This window comes from Pelodiscus sinensis, chromosome 10 (assembly GCF_052426305.1).
Source record: "Pelodiscus sinensis isolate ZL-2025 chromosome 10, ASM5242630v1, whole genome shotgun sequence".
In the NCBI taxonomy this organism is placed as follows: Eukaryota; Metazoa; Chordata; order Testudines; family Trionychidae; genus Pelodiscus; species Pelodiscus sinensis.
Window position 1 is genome coordinate 37442240 of NC_143061.1, and position 19657 is coordinate 37461896.

The 19657-nt window shown below is 45.0% G+C and overlaps 1 protein-coding gene across 1 annotated transcript in view; it reads left to right on the top strand.

The window, feature by feature from the left end:
* COL4A4 (collagen type IV alpha 4 chain) overlaps positions 1-19657 on the top strand; it is a 113018-nt gene that overhangs the window by 27904 nt on the left and 65457 nt on the right. The window contains exons 7-15 of the mRNA XM_089780857.1: positions 798-866; positions 3194-3229; positions 4835-4897; positions 5465-5500; positions 5678-5719; positions 12735-12815; positions 15562-15615; positions 18831-18890; positions 19485-19529. Of these exons, the coding sequence (XP_089636983.1) occupies positions 798-866; positions 3194-3229; positions 4835-4897; positions 5465-5500; positions 5678-5719; positions 12735-12815; positions 15562-15615; positions 18831-18890; positions 19485-19529 (486 nt within the window). The remainder of the gene's footprint in view (positions 1-797; positions 867-3193; positions 3230-4834; positions 4898-5464; positions 5501-5677; positions 5720-12734; positions 12816-15561; positions 15616-18830; positions 18891-19484; positions 19530-19657) is intronic.

A 19657-nucleotide genomic window follows, 5' to 3' on the forward strand; every position in this document is an offset into this window, starting at 1 on the left:
TCCTGCAGCTGCCTCCAGCTGTATGCAGATGCTGCTCTTCAGTTTATTATAGCAGTCATATGATAGGTACTTTCCTATTCATTTCCAACCTCAAGCTTTAGAATGTCCGTGTAAGACCAGGATATCGTCTGTTACTGCGTACAGATTCTGTATATTTAAGTTCCATAAAATGATATCCTGGTTCTGTGGACACCTTAGACGTCACGTTTGTTTTTGGAATATTCTGAAAATTGGATACACTAATAATTGAAGAACTTAAAGTTTCTTTAGGTACAGCAGTTGTTACTTCCAAATTTCCTATCTTAAGATACAACTGGCTTCTTAAAAATCCTGGTATGAATGTCTAAGGAAGGTAAAGAACTTATATTCCAGTAGCCACTGTATCCATTGAAATTAAATATAGCTGGGAGACAGAGTCTTAATTAGGGATGTGAACTGTTAACATCTTTCCAGTAACTGGTTAGCTGGCAGCCCTGTGGGACTGGGGGCCAGTGGACGGCAGTACTGCGGGACTGGGAGCTGGCAGCTGACAGCTCCATGGGGTAGGGGCTGCTCCAGCCAGACCTGGCACACCACACCCCGCTGGGCTGGAGCAGCCCCTGCCCCTAGGATCCTGCTTAATTGGATAAATGTAACTTTAACCAGTTCACTGATTAAATGGGACTTTACATCCCTAGTATGAATGCCATAAAAATTGAGACATCACTGAAACAGTACACCAGTATAGAGTATCAGAGGACAGATCTTGTTGTTATTGCAGAACATAATCTAATTTTAATTATTGATTGGTTTTTCAGGGTATTCTTGGGCAAAAAGGAGAAAAAGGAAACTCTGTGTATATTTCAGATTTCATTAAAGGTGATCCCGTAAGTATATTATTGTGGAAATAATCATAAAATGTAGGAAGATATGTATAGTAAGTAATATAAGTATTTTAATAACACCAAATTGTTGAATAAAATCTAATTTATCTATTTTTAAAATGGAAATTAAATGCAAATAGGTTAACTACAGTATACAGATTGAGTTATTAATTGTCCTCAAATAAGGAAATTCCCACAACAGCTGTAAATTGCCCCCCAACTTTTCAGGGATATATGCTTAGGCATTAAAGCTAACAGCATGTGCAGTAAAGGAAAATTCTACAAAGGTACAAAAGCTGAATTAGAGTTGCTGTGAGAATCATAACTTCAAATTGCCATGGACGTGAGTGGAAGTATAACCTCTGGCTTGGTGTTGTATATACAAAGGCCAAATCTTGACCTAGAGCCAAACACTTGTTGAATTTTGAGCCTTATGGATAGCTGCTGGGTAACACAGTTGGTACGTTGAGCTGACCGAGTACATGAATGGAAGTGGTGTAACACTCCTTTCAGCAAGATGCCTTTAAATTTGCTAATTGCTTCCAGTTACAGGTTTGGTCTAGTATGGATCTGCCTCCTGCACACCACATCCACTTGGGAATACCATTATCATTACTTAATTCCAGTAGTGCCTACTCTGTACTAAGTGTTTTTCAAACATAAAAGGAGGCCTGGAGACTCCCCTAAAAGGGGTTACATGCTGTGGCATCGATCCTTCAAACATGTATGCACAGACTAACTTTACTTTGCAGACTCGGTATCTAAAAGAGAGCAGATAGAGAGATGGAGGCTCAGGGAGAGGAGAATAGCAAACCAGCAAAATACTGATAAGCAAAGCTGTAAAATACTAGGATTGGCCATGTCATGATAATGCAGCATTTTAATGATGCTTTAAAAGAAAAAAACAAACCTATGAGCACATTCTTTACTGATATACGGTTCCATTGACTTCACTGGATTTATGCTGACTTGTATCAGCTCAGGTTCTAGACCTTTATATCTCCTTCTCTGCCCTGTAACTATGACACAACTCCCACTGAGTTCAGCAGAGCAGCACACACAGGGAGTGCCCTGCCGTGGAAGTCTTGCCCATCTCTTGATGGACTTAGTCCTTTGTACTCTGGAGTGATATTGTCTTGATTCTTGCTGATCAGAAAAATGTTTTGTCTTTTTCATTCTCTTGTGCAGTAGTACACCAGAATGCAGTCTGTGGCTCCTGACCTTTTGCATTTAATCTTCATCTGGAATTAGACTAATAGTAAAATCTCTACTTAACCTTATGTTTAAATGTAGGGATGTTCCTAAAGTGAATACAGTGCAGTCCAACTGTTGAGCAAAAAGTCTGGAGCTCCTAACACCAGTTTTCACTATGGCACTTTTCATGCAATCAGTTTGGGCATATTTTTAAATCAACAAAAGTATAATCAAATACATGACTTCAGCTGTTCTCCTAAGAACTGTTCCGTGATTTAGAGACTCATCAGTGCATGTGTATCGGAAGTCAGTTATGTTTTTTCTGTATTTTCTTTATTTTTGGATATTTTTGTGTTTTTTATAAAGGCTCTCTCAGTGTCCCATCTTTCCTTTTCATTGATCCAGTACTGACATCATAATCCTTTTCCTATGACAATGCAGTCTGTTACCCTGGAAATTATTGTGCTGTCACCAATTCATCATTGTGTCTTAATTAACTATGAGATCAAAAAGAAAATTTGGGCATGAGGAAGCCAGCCTTTCCTTAAAATACTAAAAGCTTTAGTAAATAGATGATATTATAAAATGTATTATTAAGAGTCTCTAAAATATGTAAATGTATTTCAACAATTAGATTATATTTGCAATATCAAATTCTTCTTTAAATCCAAAGCTTGATGTTATTTAAATGATTTTTTTCAATATACAGGCAGTCCCCGGGTTACAGGGATCCGACTTACATCGGATCCCTACTTACAAACGGGGTGAGGCAACCCCCCACTAGCTGCTTCCCCCCCAGCAGACCAGGGAGACGCGAAGCTAGCACCCCCCCCACCCTCCAGCAGACCAGGGAGACGTGGAGTGGCTTTTCTCAGCAGACACCTCAGCTTGAGAATAAAGGACTGAAGGAAGTGAGGTGTGGGAGAATAAAACTGAGCTCTGGAGAAATGTTTGGCTAGAGTTTCCCCTACAATATGTACCAGTTCCGACTTACATACAAATTCAACTTAAGAACAAACCTACAGTCCCTATCTTGTATGTAACCCGGGGGCTGCCTGTATTGAAAATCACATGTTGGCTCATAATTCTGTGTAAGTGAAAGTATGACCCTCTATTAAAAATGCTTGTCATTCCAGGGAGCAAGAGGTGAACCAGGGCTCCCTGGCATACCTGTAAGTATCTTTCTTCAGCTCACATACTTGTTTGTTATTGTTGAACAACATACTGTAGTATTGTCATATACTGAAAGTGAGTAACCCTCACTTATGAACGGTCTCATTAAAAAAGTATGACAATAGGAGAGAGAACAGACCACCTTAGCAAGACTTGCCTGTGTGGGACTGATGGTCTTCCCAGAGGGTACGTCTAGACTACATGGCTCTGTCGACGGAGCCATGTAGATTAGTGTACTCTAAAAAGGGAAATAATCGCCACTTCATTTGCATCAAAATGGCTGCTGCGCTGTGCCGATCAGCTGTTTGGCGGCACAGCACATCCCTACATTCCACGAGGCATAACGGGGCGGTCGACAAGGGCTTCCCTTGTCAACCGCAGAGCGTCCAGACTACCGTGCTGGGCCCCCAACAGCTGATCGGCACAGCGCGGCAGCCATTTTTATGTAAATGAAGCTGCGATTATTTAAATCGCCACTTCATTTCCCTTTTTAGAGTACACTAATCTACATGGCTCCGTCGACAGAGCCATGTAGTCTAGACGTACCCTCTGGGAAGACCATCAGTCCCACACAGGCAAGTCTTGCTAAGGTGGTCTGTTCTCTCTCCTATTGTCATACTTTTTCAATGAGACCATTCATAAGTGAGATCCAGTGTGGGCTTGTTACACCCTGTCATATTTATATACATTACTAGTATGTACTAGAAAGATAGGTGAGAGAGGTAATGTCTTCAATGAAAGAGACAAGCTTTCAAGATACACAGAGCTCTCCTTCAGGTCTGGGAAAGGTACTCACACTGTCACAGCTAAATACAAAGCAGAACAGATTGCTTAGCATAAATAGTGACACATTTTGTAAGAGCATTAAAGGTGAAGTAGCCCACCTCTGCAGTCATTTGACAAAAAAGGTCAGTAGAAGTATAGATTGTTGTAATAAACCATCAATCCACTGTCTTCGTTAGCTTATGATCTTAGTGTCTAGCAAAGTTATGAATTTAAGCTCCCAGACTCATCTTTTGAAAAGTGCTGTGCAGGTTTCCTTTGAGGATGAGGACTGAGAAGCCAGATAAGGAGTGATCATTTTGTGAATCTGTTCCACCTTGTAGTTGGCTGTGACGCTATCTGTCTCAGACTTGAAGAAAAGCTTGGTGTTAACTCCAAAGCTTGTCTTCATCAACAGAAGTTGGTCCAATAAAAAAAATACCACCTCACCAACCTCATTTCTCTAATACCTTGGGACCAACACAGCTACATCACCACCACAAACAACAATACTACATACCAGTATAAATGTACACTAACTATATAGTACATATAATGTATTATATACTAATATGAATAACTATTATTAGCTAGTGTCTGCACTACATGACCTAGGAGTTGTTCTAGAACATCAGCCAAATGGGAATAAAAGCACCAGGCTGCCAGTTGTACATGACCAGAACAATGCCAATGGGACATAGAGGGAGTCCAAGCAATATAGCATTCAGGAGTTTAATGAGAATTGGGAATCAGTGTGAGACATGTTAAGTAATTTGGTATGAGGAAACAATTGAGATGCTAATGTTTTCACGAATAAATACATCTTTCCCCCTCTTTTTCAGGGACCTAGAGGCAATAGGGGACCAAGGGGCCCATATGGATTCCCAGGCCAACCAGGCTTGCAAGTAAGACCGGCACTGTTACATAATGCTGCATTTTGCGATTATATATAAATTCAACCAAAAAATTCAGCCCCAATGTAAATTCACACCTAAACATTTGGTATAAGGTTGTTATTTAAAGGGCCTGACGCTTCCTGGCCTTTACATTCATCTGCAGTGGGAGAATGAGAGTATAAAGGCCTTTTCCCACATGTATGTGCACATACAGGTAAGATCCATGCAGAATTCCAGTCCATAGGTACAGGGAGTTTGGGTAATACTCTCTTCTGACTCGTCCCTTGCAAACAAAGCTCTGAAGGAGGCAGGGAAGGTATAGAGCCAGAAAAGTAAAGTTATAGAGCCAGAACACCAAACTGCTGAGGGCAGACAAGTGGAATAACTGGCCATGAGGGGTTGCACCATCATTCCATCGGGAGGTGAGGCTCTAGTCTAGGCACATAGCTAATGCACCTCAAGTGACCTGTGGGAGAAATTTTGCTTCCTCTAGGAAGGTTCAGATCTGGATCATTCTTAGTGCAAAGCTGTGCCCTCAAGTCAGAATATTAAGTTGTCTCACTCTCTTTTTTAAAGGGTGCTCCAGGCCTTCCTGGGTTGCCAGGTGAAAAGGTGAGTGTCTGTTTTCCATGGGATTCGTACAGTTGCAGTGAAATGTATACTTATACAGACATTTACGGTATTGTGTGACTATAGCAATGTTTTAAAATACTGAAATTGTTAAATTATTATGCAAGTATTTTGTGAATGTTTTTACTCATCATCCATTGTTTTGAATTTTTTTATTAGGGCAGTCCAGGGGTTGGAGTGGAGGGACAAAAGGGGGAGCCGGTAAGCAAACAATTAATGATATTAAAAATGGCTTGAGTGTAGAATTAAATGTTCTCTTAGGAGAATACATAGTCCATATACTTAGCAGATGGTTCCTATCGTTAGTTACAGCCGTCCCTGTAGCTTTACACAGTGTCCTGATCCTGCACAGAAAGCTGTATAGGCAGACTGCACACCTGCTTGAAGTCTCTCAGGGTATGTCTACACTACAGCACTAATTCGAACTAACTTAATTCGAATTAGTTAATTCGAACTAAGCTAATTCGAACTAGTGCATTTAGACCTAAAAACTAGTTCGAATTAGCATTTTGCTAATTTGAACTAGCAAGTCCACATTGAGTGGACCCTGAACCGAAGTTAAGGCTGGCCGGAACCATTGCCGGCAGGGCATCAGGTTAGGACTTAGAGCGTGGAGCTGCTGTCTCAGGCTAGCCGAGGGCTGTACTTAAAGGGACCCGACCCCCACCCTGGACAGACAGTTCTCAGGGTTCCCTGCTTGCTTGTCTATGTCTATGAGGGACAGCAAAGCAGTCCTGGCTTGGAGTGCCCTGAATGCCCACACTCGGCACATCACAGTACTCGGCCATCAGCCCGGATGCACTTGCCCCAGGCTGCCAACCGTGGAGGAGGGTCAAACGGGGGGGCTGCAGGAGAGGAGCCCGCAGAGCCACCCCAGTCCTCCCCTTCGGGGGCTCGTACCCCATTCCTCCCTCACCTCCTTCCACGTACCCCTCCCTAACCTCCCCTTCCTAATGTACAAAATAAAGGACATGTGTGTTCAAAAATAAAAACTCTCTTTATTGAACAAAACTCGGGGAGACTGGGAAAAAGAGGTGGGAAAGGGGAAGAGAGAGGGTGGAAGAGGGGAGGGCAACTAAAATGATCAGGGGTTTGGAAAAGGTCCCATATGAAGAGAGGCTAAAGAGACTGATACTTTTCAGCTTAGAAAAGAGGAGACTGAGGGGGGATATGATAGAGGTCTATAAAAGCATGAGTGGGGTGGAGAGGGTGCATACAGAAAAGTTCTTCATTAGTTCCCGTAATAGAAGGACTAGAGGACACCAAATGAAATGAATGGATAGCAGGCTTCAAACTAATAACAGAAAGTTCTTCTTCACAAAGCAAATAGTCAACCTGTGGAACTCCTTGCTGCAGGAGGCTGTGACGGCTAGAACTAGAACAGAGTTTAAAGAGAAAAGTTAGATGAATTCATGAAGGTTGGGTCCATGGAGTGGTACTAGCCAGGGGGTAGAAATGGTGTCTCTGGCCTCTGTTAGTGGAAGGCTGGAGATGGATGGCACGAGACAAATGGCTTGGTCATTGTCTTCGGTCCATCCCCTCCAGGGTCCCTAGTGTTGGCCGCTGTCAGTAGACAGTCTACTGGGCTAGATGGACCTTTGGTCTGACCCAGTATGGCCATTCTAAGCTCAGGGCTCAGGGTCTCACTGGACCACCCTGATTTTTATGCAGACCTGCTCCTGGGTGGCCAGGCTGGCAGCTATCCTGCCCTAGACGGCCACTTTCCTGTCCATGATCTCCGCACTAGACCAGGTGGGTGCCCGCTTCTTGCGGACCTGGGCAGGCTCCCGGGAGCCGCCAGCCTGGTCCCGGGAAGAGGTGGAGGGCTGGGTGGCAGCGGGTGGCTGGTTCGTGCCGTGCCAGGTGCAGGGTCTGCTGGCTGGGTGCTGGCAGGCTTGCACCTGGCACGGGCACCGTAGCCAGACCGTGCCCCTTTAAGGGCTCTGGGGCCGGGAGGGGGGCAGAAGAGTTTCCCTGGTGGTGCCCAGAGTGGTCACTAGGGAAAGCTGGGGAGGGCTAGCCTCCCACTAGTTCGAATTAAGTGGCTACACAGCCCTTAATTCCAACTACTTAATTCGAACTAGGCGCTAGTCCTCGTAGAATGAGGTTTACCTAGTTCGAATTAAGCGCTCCGCTAGTTCGAATTAAGTTCGAACTAGCGGTTTGCCTGTGTGGCGCCTATCAAAGTTAATTCAAACTAACGTCTGTTAGTTCGAATTAACTTTGTAGTGTAGACATACCCTCAGATTTCATTGGCACTTCAAGTACTAGGGTATAGTATAGTATATTATAGTATGAACTCCTGTAATGGATAGATATAGGGAGCTATAAGCTGGCTGTTTTAGTCCTGGGCCCCTGACCTGTGTTCAGGCCTGTAAGTAAAGGTCCATGGGGCTTGAGGGCAGGGCAGGCAGCAATGCAAACCCAGGCCCCCGCCCCCTCCCAGTCAATAAGGCCCCAGGCTCTCATGCAGGGCGGGGCAGCAATGCAAACACAATCCCACAATTAGTAAGGTCCGGCCCACAACATTTTGGCACCTGAGGCAAGGAGCTCAAATGATGTCCCCATGCCCCCTCGCTTGGGCCAAAACTTTGAAAGGTCTCAATTCTGCCTTCTTCTTGTTCTACTCCGCTACCTACCCCAGTAAAGGAGAACTAACAACTTAAAATACCTTGTTCAAAAATTGTAAGTAACACTTAACTTTCAAACACCTGATCAGCAAATGTAACTTTTCTTGTCTGCTTAGTAAACACTGGCATTTTAATCTGTTTGAATAATCAAAGTGGTGCTTTCCCTGCCTTCTTGGTTGCAAAGATTTGAACTGCTTCCTGAAGGTCCACAGTCTGGGCCAGCTCATGCTCTATTGAAATGGTTGCAAGGCCGACCAGCCTCTCCTCTGTCATTGTGGAGCATAGATGTGTTTTTATTAACTTCAGCTTGGAGAAGTTGCGTTCTCCACTGGCAACTGTTACAGGAAGTGGTAGAAATATGCGCAGAGCAACAAAAGCATTTGGAAAGAGGGTGGTCATCTTATTTGTGTACATATATACCAGCCTTTGGAGTTGATCTTGCAAAGATCAAAATGTATCTTGAAAGAGCTTTCAGTTCATCACCTAAATCACTTACATCAATATCGTGCATGTCATCATGTGTCAACACTGTCTCTAGTGCCCTGAATTGCTGGTGTAGGTCTTCTTCAGGTATAGTGAAGAGTTTTGGAATATCATACAACATCCCAAATACACTGCTGTGTTCCTTGAGCTGCATGAAACGTTCTTCAACTGACTTTATTGCACAATCTAGCACCTGGTTAAAGAATTCAACTTTGAATTGTTGTTTGGGATTATCCCATGCCTCGTAATCAAAATGTCTTCTTCTTCAGTGACTCTTGTATTCTTGAATGGGTGGGAAAATAGCTTCAGTGTGAAGTTCCTCTGCCAGCTTCTGTGCCCTCTTCACAACGTTTTGAAATCCCTCATATGTCCGGTAAGACTGTAGGTATGACTTTGCTTTATCCAATTGTTCCATTGTTCCAGATACATCAAGGTCAACACCTTGGAGTCTCTTGCTTACAACATTTATTTCAAACAGTATGTCATGCCACAACACTAAGCCACACAGAAATTTGAAGTTATGTGTATTTCTTGTGATTCCATTCTCCTCTGCCACTGTTCTCCCACAAACAGTTCCTGTCATAGTATTATCCTCCATAATGGCAACTGTGGCATCATCTATCTTTCCTATTTGGTGTTTGATAGGCTTTATCGCCTCCACTCGACTTTCCCATCACGTGGCAGTCAGTGGTTTCAGTGTCAGAGAGGATGTTCCTAGATGTTGCTTCAGAATTTGCCATCGATGAGTTGATGCAGAGAAAATACATAGATGCTTTGAATTACATTAAAAAATTCAGCAGCCTCACTAGACGCTGATGCTGCATCACTGACCACCAAATTCAATGAATGAGAACTGCATGGTACAAAAAAGGCTTGAGTCTGCACTCCTCTGTTCTTTCCTCTCATGTTAGCACCATTATCATAGCCCTGACCTCTCATGTCAGCTGTCGCAATTCCTGTATCTTCCAGCTTTTTAAGAAGCACATTTGTCATACCAGCTCCTGTAGTAGCACCATTATCATAGCCCTGACCTCTCATGTCAGCTATCGCAATTCCTGTATCTTCCAGCTTTTTAAGAAGCACATTTGTCATACCAGCTCCTGTAGTATCATCAATGTCAATAAATTCTAGAAAATACTCTCTGACAGTCACCATTGCAGGGACATTTTCACTAGGTTCTATTCTTGTTACAGAATGCACCATTAAAGTAATTTGTTCCGTATGGCTGATGTCAGGTGTGCAGTCCAGAAAAACAGAGTAATATCTTGGGGTATGTCTACACTAGCCCCCTAGTTCGAACCTCATTCCATTCCATAAGGAGTAACAGTTAATTGCTATATCACCGTTTCACTGCCGCGTGTAGCCGTGGGCAGTTACTTCAGACTAGTGGAATTTAAAAATGCAACCGGATGGGAACATGCAAATAAAGCCCGGGATATTTAAATCCAGGGCTTCATTTGCAACTTCGAATGCCTACGTTAGCCTCCCTCGTTCGAACTAGGGGGCTAGTGTAGACATACCCTTGCCGACTTCAGATCTGCCACAATCTTACGTTTGACTTTTGTTGCCAGTAACTGTATGATCTCATTTTGAATTGTTTTTCCAACGTATTGGTGTGTGTACATTTCTTGGATAATGACTCTTCGTAGATGCTCCTGAAGTACAGCATCAAACTCAGCCATCAGCTCCACAATTTTAAGGAATTTTCCATTGTTTGGCACACACAGCTGATCTGAAGTGCCAAGCAGTGCTAGGTTTTGGGTAGCAAGCATTCTCACAATGACAACAAGTCTTTTCAGAATATTTTGCCAGTAAAGAGACTCTGATGCAATCTTCTCTTGATGCTGATCATTTTTGGTGGCCTTTAACCTTAGTCTCATCTCAAGCTCTTTCCACCTATGGAATGTGCTCTGGTGATTTGCTGCCTTCTCATGGAATGCCAGATTACTAGCCAGATTTTTCCAGTCCTTTGTTCCTGTAGAACCCAGTGTGGCTGGAACATTAGACTGGAAGAGTTTGCAACAAAAACAGTATGCAGCATTCTGGGTTTTTTAGTACATAAGCCATGGCTTCTCCACTTTGTCACCATTGGGGATTTCACGCCAGTAATGTGTTGGATGGAAACTTCTATTTTCATTGTCTTTGGGGAACATGAAGTTTTTCACTTGCTGTGGCCCATGCAGTACAAGGAAGTCCCTCAGGCTACCGCTCAAGTGGGTCCATAGTCCTGGATCATCTAGACTTAAGGAACTAAACTCAGCAGCAGCTGTTTCTTGCGCCTCTACCACACTCTTCTCTGATCTACCCTTCTCTTCAGGAATGTGCATGGTTACATCCATTTGAGATGGAGATATGGATGCTGCAGTAGCTGCCAGGTCACCTGCGCTCTGACTAACTGGAAGATCAGGCATCTCCTCACCACTCACATCCTCAGTGGGGCCAGAAGGCTCATCATGAACATTTGTGTCTAAGCTTCTTCCTGCTTAGATAGAAAAGCTTCCTTTGCTTTCTTTCTTTTTCTGAATGCTGCCCCAGAGGGGCGTTTTCTTCTTCCACTCATGACTGCTGTTCTGTGCCAGCTATACAGTGAACCCTCGTTTATCGCGGTAGATAGGTTCCAAACCCTACCGCGATAGCTGAAAATCCGCGAAGTAGGCTTTCAAAGCCTCGGGGGAAGCCGGCGGGGGGGCATCCCAGGCGCGCCTGGGCTGCTCCCCCGCCGGAGCCCCTCCGCGGCTTTGAAAAAAGTCCGCGAAGTCGTGAATCCGCGATGGTCGAACCGCGAAGTAGCGAGGGCTCACTGTAGTGGCTCTCAACACTCAGTTGAAGGGGACAAATAAGCAGGCTGGTAGCAGGGCCTGAGTGAGGGAAGATATCAACATCTTAAGGGCCTAACTGGCTCCTACTACTTCAGTTGACTGCCTGTTCTCCTCAAGTGGGTTCAGGGAAGCAGCAGGAAACAGGAAGCTCCCTGAGAAGCTGGTGTTAATCAGTCCAGGCTTCTGGGGGTGCTAGAGAGGTACATAAGAGGCTCCTCCTCCTCTCTTACTGCAGCTGCTGCTGCTTTCTGTTATTCCCTCTCATCTTTCCTCCTGCCTGCCTGTTATGTCTCTTGTGCCCTCCTTCCTCCAGCACAGCACTCCACCATCTCTGTGCATCTAGAGCAGAGAGAATACATATGCACCAGCAACAAACAATTTTCTACACTCTGGGTCCTAGTGGTGCCCCAGCCCCCAGTCTGGCACCTGAGGCGGCCGCCTCGGTTCACCTCATGGTAAAGCCATCCCTGAGGCCCTGGCCCTAGTTCAGGGCAGGGCAGCAAAGTAAATACAGTTCCCTAGGCATGAGCGGGGATGGGGAGACTGCTACCTGGTATGTAGGGTAGCAGGGGGGACGCGGGCCCTCCCTACTTCACCACCTCCCAGCCTAGGGCCCTAGCAGTGACAGCCCTGGCTGCCACTGGGGTCAGCAGGGATCTGGTCCACAACACACTGACACACTCTAAAATGTCATGAGATCACCCTGACAGTCGTCAGCTTCCCCTGGGCCACTTCCTAACTCCCCCTCCGCATCTATCTGGCTCCACGCTGGCTGCTGGTCGTTGGGGTCATGGTAGTCTGAACTCTTGGGCAGGGTGTAGAAGGTGTCTTGGATCCAGGCCAGTTCTCAGCCTCTGCAAGGTCCTCCGGGCCCTCCTGTCTTGAGAGCTCGGGGCAGGCCTCTGCTTTCTCCGGCAGCTGAAGCCCTACTGAGCTCCTGGGATGGGCTTTTATGCTCCCTGATCTGCCGCATGGCCTCTCTGGAGTTAAAGGGGCAGGACCTGGCTTGGCCCACCCAGGCTCAAAGAGGGGCTCATCCCCCTCGGGGTCAGTAAGCAGCCACCCCTGCTCACTACAGGACCATTACCTTTCATGGATTTAAAGAGTGCTGGGTGGCTGACAGGAATTTGCAGAGCTCTTTGTACCCACAAACCAGCAGAAGCATTTGTTCAATGAGAGTAGAGATGTTTGTGTTGTAACTAGGAGATTTAAATGCCCTGGAACCTTGCAGAGCCAGCACGTTGAACCAGATATCCATTTCTATTGCTTCTCTGTCTTTAATAGGGTGATTTTGGACCACCCGGATCTCCAGGACAGCCATTGTTGGTTGGGCCTCCTGGTTCTCACCTGGTTAAAGGAGAAAAGGTTTGCAAATTAAAGTCTGTTTTTAAACATGACTGTACTCAGTTTACTGGAGGAGCTATCCCAAGATGCATTTTTCACAGATTTTATATTAAGGATCATTATTGAGAAATGTTCCACCATCATCACTAAAAATACTATTATCCAGACCAGCCGATGCAGGATGTGGGGATAGCGGAGAAGAGGAAAGGGGCAGCTACCCCGGGGGCCTGGTGATTCCCAAGGACCTGGGTCTCCTGACTGCCACTGCTGGTACTACAGCTTTGGTAGTGGTGGCTGGAGCCCTAGGCCCTTTAAATCGCCACTGGAGCAGCACACAGTATGCTCCAAGCAGCACTGAGGGCTTCCTGGAGTAGTTCTCAGCCAACACTGAAGCTGCCTGGGGGGATACGCGTGGTGTGTTCGGCCAATGCTGAGGCTGCCCAGGAGACGGTAGCCCCAGCCCTGCCCCTTCTATATGAGGCCCTGCCCCTTCCAGAGGCATGGAGCCTCCCCTTACCCACCTTGCCCAGCGGCCTGGTGAGTCTGTCAGCCCCTCCGAGTTTAGCCATTGTGTTACTTCTATCCAGAGAAGATCTTTGTACCATTCCTCTTTTTACATCTTTCCCCTCTGCACCATGGACAGATTGCCTCAGAGCGGGCTGAATATATACCCATCAGCAAAAACTCACTGAGGCTGTATCTACACTTGTAATTGATTGACAGAAACTTTTGGCATTCATGGTTCTTAACTCCCCAACCTCCCAAATTACAAATTTTCACTGCTGCAAGTGCAAAAGTGCTGACCAACCACATTCACACACACCCAACTTTTAGTGACAGGGCTGTGTCGACACAACCTAATTGCTAAAAGCTGCATAGTATAGACATACCCTCATTAACTCAGGCATCTTTGACAAGACACATTATCTCTGGAACGGAATCCCTTTTCCATACCGATCTCACAGTTTCAATCACTTCCATAGACCTTTGTACTTAGCTTGAGATCTTACTAGAGAGATGTATTAGATTTCTTCAACAAGTTTGAGACTCTGCTGAAGACAGGTCAAACTATCAAGCATTCAACTTTGATACATTACTTACGAAAAGTAAGCTTGGTCCCCATATTTATTTTTGAATGTGAAATCATGGTATTTAGAGAAATTCCCCTATAATAGATTGGCTAGAATTGTAGCACTCACGTACTCAAAATAGATAGAATAATCTTAGCACTTTACAGAATCATGGAGACTCTTTTGCTGCAGATTCTAAAACATTTAAAATGCACTTCTGGTCTAAAAAGCAATTGTAAAAATTGTATTGTGGAGTTCTGTATTGAAATTTCAGTGACAATCAAATTTAATTAACATTATATATGAATGAAAGGAATTTCTTTTGCTAAATGCCAGCTCTGCAGAGACAGCTGGGTGAGATAATATCTTTTGTTGGCGAGAGAGGCAAACTTCCAAGTTACAGAGAGCTCTGCTCTCCTTCAAGTCTGGGAAGGGAACTCCTCGTATGAGAGCAAAGTGCAAGATGGAGGAGATTGTTTAGCATAAGCAGTTAGTACATGTTGTAAGGGTCCGTTTCAGGTCTGCAGACTCCACCTGGGAAATGAGAGTCAAACAGGGATCTTTCCTGCTATGCATCACTCCCAGTAATTTTATCCTCAGTTACAGCAGTGCAACTCTGAGGCTGTGTCCAGACTCCATGCCTCCGTCGACGGAGGCATGTAGATTAGCCAGCTCGGAAGAGGGAAATGAAGCCGCGATTAAAATAATCGCGGCTTCATTTAAATTTAAATGGCTGCCCCGATCTGCCGATCAGCTGTTTGTCGGCAGATCGGGAGAGTCTGGACGCGATGCCCCGACAAAGAAGCCTTTCTTCATCGACACAGGTAAGCCTGGTTTCACGAGGCTTACCTGTGTCGATGAAGAAAGGCTTCTTTGTCGGGGCATCGCGTCCAGACTCTCCCGATCTGCCGACAAACAGCTGATCGGCAGATCGGGGCAGCCATTTAAATTTAAATGAAGCCGCGATTATTTTAATCGCGGCTTCATTTCCCTCTTCCGAGCTGGCTAATCTACATGCCTCCGTCGACGGAGGCATGGAGTCTGGACACAGCCTGACTGAGGGCAGAAATTGGCTTTATAATTACAAGCATGGGCAGTGGGTGAATGGCTGGCTTGGAGAGGCAAATCCCAGCCCCACTTCTTCCACCCTGCATCGTCAGACCCCTCCATTATGACTGTTGGCCCCTCTGCAAAGCTAGTGCCTCTCTCCATTGTCAGGAAGTTACACAGCCCCAACTCCCCGTCAGCTCCTGGAGCAGCCAAACAGTCCCATGGCCCCAGCCTTCTCAGCCCAACTGGAACTCCGGCCAGCCTACCCCTGGCAACCACCTTTCCCCAGCACCCTGCCACCAGCCCCCATGCTCTGCCAACTGATGCCATTTCATTCTCTCCCTCCCTCTGCACATGGTAGCATAGCCCCAATGCCAGAGCCCTGCCCCCACCTCCCGCCTCAGCAGGCTCCCTAGAGAGCATCCAGCCATGACTATTTGGAAAGGGATCGCCTTCCGTTGCCTTTATTACCTCCATCCACAATTACAAGCTTTTTTGACTACACTCATGCCATTTGCAGTCTGCATGAATAACAAGGTCCCATATTTACAGCCAATTTTCAAAACCTAACAAAACTTCAGGAGTTATGCAAGTCTTAAATATCTTCTGCATGCTAAGATGAAAAAATGTTGCATCTTTATATTTAGGGTGTAAAAGGAATGTCAGGGGCAGTAGGACCCAAAGGATCACCTGGACCCAAAGTAAGTGACATATTTTGTTCTGCATTGTTCCCTTTCCTTCTAGCAATAAGGATATTTAAGTACTGCAATAGGTTACCAAAGGAAGTTGCAGAATTTCATCATTGGAGGTTTTAAAGAACTGGTTATACAGCTGATGAAGTGGGTCTTTGCCCACGAAAGCTTATGCTCCTACACTTCAGTTAGTCTATAAGGTGCCACAGGACTCCTCGTCGCTTTTGGTTATACAAAAGTCTGTCACGGATGGTCTAAGTTTACTTGGACCTGCCGCCGGGTAAGGGAATCGACTAAGTGACCTCCCAAGATCTTTTTCAGCCCTAAACATTTGTTATGATCATTCTCTGATTCCTAAATGATGTTGGCAGAGTTCCCTTTTGTGTTGCTAAACACTCTTTTTCAATGAGTGATTGACTTGGGAAATACCATAGCATTATATTGCAGAATTTAATCTTCATGGAAAACAATGTGAAAACATACATTGCAGAATGTTCTGGAAAAATCTGTCTGCCAAAAATGTCTTTTACAGCTGACTCTCAAGTGTTGCTACACACGGGTGTCAGCTGATGGTCAGGGCAGTGCGTGGTGTATGTGTTATACACCCGAGTCTTCAACGGCTGGGTCACAAGGTCCTGTCACAGCGGGCGGCCTAAGGGAGGCCGACAGGTGCCCTGAGAAGTTTTACGTCCGTGTCTTTGACTGCTAGGACCAGGGTCCCTTCGCGGCGGGCAGCCAACAGGCTAACAGACGCCCCATAGTTTACAGGGAGAGCTTATTACACTTTAAACTTTGACTGCTAGGATACATGATCCCTTCACAGCGGGCAGCCTAGGGAAGGCTGAGAGGTGCCCCTATAGATCTGTCCCCTGGAAGCGACACGTTCCAAATGCCCAGCTCTGCCTGTATCTGTCCCTTATGACCGGCTGGAGTTCTTTTAAATTGTGTTTGGTTCTGTTACAGCAACTGAAGGAGTCAGGTTAAAGCTTAAACAGTTACAGGTTTATTAAAGAAGCTTATAAATCATATGGTTACAATGACTATTGCTCTATTTATTAACTGCTAGCAAATATAGATCTTAAAAATGGTTACAAAGAAAATAAATATAGAAAATAGAAATAATGGTACCAAGTGACAGCTTAAACTTTAAAGAGCTCTAAGTCTATGTGTACACTTAAGACAAAGGACACATCCAGGTACAATTTTTACCCCTTTCTGTGCCTCTCGACTCCAGCGTATCAGGCCAGGGCCGGTCCCTCAATTTCTAGGAAAGACGAATACGAGGTGGGCGTCCCCATGGAACGATTGGGAGGCCAATCACCTAACCCAACCAGCAGATAGATGGTAGATTGACGCTCAGAGTGAGTGTGCTGCTGGACCCATCTTTATACCCATAGGGGCCTGTATCCTCTTTCTTATCTAAGATGCCAAATTGTGTTGGTCCGTCTTTGTGACGCCAGTTCTTACAAGGGAGTTTCAACTTAATTTACACTTGCAAGAAAGATAACTAAATTGTGAGTACTGGACATTCTTTACTGGGCGGGAGATTTCTCCCCCCCCCCCCCCCCCCCCGGACGAGAGAGTGATCGTATCAATATAGGTGCCAGCCAAGGCAGTTCTCGCAGCCTCGAGGTCAACAATTGGCGTATCTCTGTTTACAGCCATCCAGGGTCAGAGCAGCCAGCATATCCGGGCCTTCTCTCAAGGCTTCAAAGACTATGCTGATCTTACTGCTCTGTGTGCCCTGTATGCTCCAGGCAAGCAAGATGTATGTTACAGGTGGGGGTTCCTGTCTGGCTACAATGGGCATGCCAGTCTCTTTCCAGTTAGAAAGCAGGGGAGAAGAAGGGACTCCAGATTCATCCCTTGCAGTAGGATTGGGATTTTAGAGGTGAAGCGCATCAGAGAGGAAGTCCCCCAACTTCCCAGGTCCTGAGGATCCTCAGGAAAGCTCATGGCAAAGTTGTCAGTTGGGAGGGATAGATCTTGTGCACTGCCCTACTAGCCTCTCCTCTTCCTCCCTCCCAACATAGTTCTTTTAGCAGTTGTTCTGCCCCATGCTGCTGGGAAGGAACAGCCAGGGAGCAGGAGCATTGACATGTTTAGTGAAAGGAAATTCATCAGGCCTCATGGAAGAAGAGACAATTCTTAGGTCCAGGATCTTTTTTAGAGGGCAAAGGAAAGGGAGGGGAGAGTGGGCACAGTTGGGCTGTGTCTACACTGGGCCACTTATTCCGGAAAAGCAGCCGCTTTTCCGGAATAACTTGCCAGCTGTCTATACTGGCCGCTTGCTTTTCCGGAAAAGCAATGACGATCTACTGTAAAATTGTCAGTGTTTTTCCAGAAAAACTATGCTGCTCCCATTCGGGCAAAAGTCCTTTTCTGGAAAAACTATTCCGGAAAAGGGCCAGTGTAGACAGCACAGTAGTCTTTTCCGCAAAAAAGCCCCGATCACGAAAATGACGATCGGGGCTTTTTTCCGGAAAAGCATGTCTACATTGGCCATGGACGCTTTTCCGGAAAAAGTGCTTTTCCGGAAGAGCATCCTGCCAATGTAGATGCGCTGTTCCGGAAATACTTATAACGGAAAACTGTTCCGTTTTAAGCATTTCCGGAAAAGGGTGCCAGTGTAGACACAGCCTTGCTGAGAAGTAAGATTGGTTCAGAGTATTATATTTTTGTACATTGAGCCCAGCCCCTTTTTCTTTTGGCCATTTCCTGCTACACAGAAAAGCAAGTCACTGGGACTACTCCATATAGGTTTGGTAGGCAAAATTGGGGCTTCAGCAGTTGTGGGTAAGAACTGCCTTTTCTCTTTATGAATTATTTTAAAAAACTTGTTTCTTGTGCATTATCCCTCCTTGCCAATAATGTTATAAATAAATTATGTTCCTGTTGCTTTATAACAGGCATATGGGCTGGTCCCTTACAAATCCCAAAGATTACTCTTAGCTAGAAAGATCCTCTTTGAGAACATGTTAAAATGAGATGTTAAAAGATGAAAACAGGTATGTCTTCTCCTGGGTAACAAAAGGCAATGGACCCTGGGATAGAGGGAATGTCAAGTCAGTGTAAGATCTCTAGCCCTAACTAGTGGTTGTAGATGAAATCTATAACATGACTATCTGTGTTTTTACTTTTTCTGCCCATGGTCACATTATAAATTATCTATAACTGTCTTGTTTGGGTAATCTGTTTAAACAAAGTGTTTTGAATGATAATAGGGTGCACCTGGAAATGGAGAAAAGGGTGAAAAAGGTATTCCTGGAGTCCCTGGAATGCAGGTAAGGACACTTCAAAATAAAAAATCTCAAGTACTCATCATAGTTAGTTTATATATTTTAGAATACTTTATTATAAGAATTTAGGATGCTTAAAATTAATCTTAGTTTTATATATAGCATACTTTGAGTCTGAAAACAAAGTTTTCATGTTTATCGTATTTCTCACATCAGACTTTTCTAAGGCTCTTTATAACACAGTATAGTAAAAATTAGGATAGGCTCTGATCTCATTTGACTTTGAGCCATTGTTCAAAGTCATGCCCACCCTTAAGTTTGAAAAAATGTTGCAGAAATGAGATCCTGATGCAGGGGCAGATGACGATTTTGCGGGGCCCAGGGCAGCACAATTTCGCGGGGCCCTCCCTTTGACACGGTGCATACGCAGGGCTTCTTGAAGCGTGGGGCCCGGTGCGGCCGCCCCGCTCGCCCTGCCCTATATTCGCCTCTGTCCTGATGAATATTATAACCAATAAATACACAAGTTGCTGTGAAAAAACTAAGAATGAACTTTTAATTAATCAATTTGGAAATAGATACAAATAGTAATGTAAGACTAGTTTCTGTTTTGGTTTTCATTCTACTTGCTTTTATTAGGGTAGCCCTGGTTCCTGTGGAGCTGTAGGTTTTCCAGGAATAAAGGTAAGATGATCAGAAACACAAATGACACAGGTATAGCATGGTGGCTTGTCACTTTTTCTTTTGACATTACACCTACATTTTTCTTTTGACATTATATGGTCTTCTGGTTGAGGAGATGGCAGTTTTCA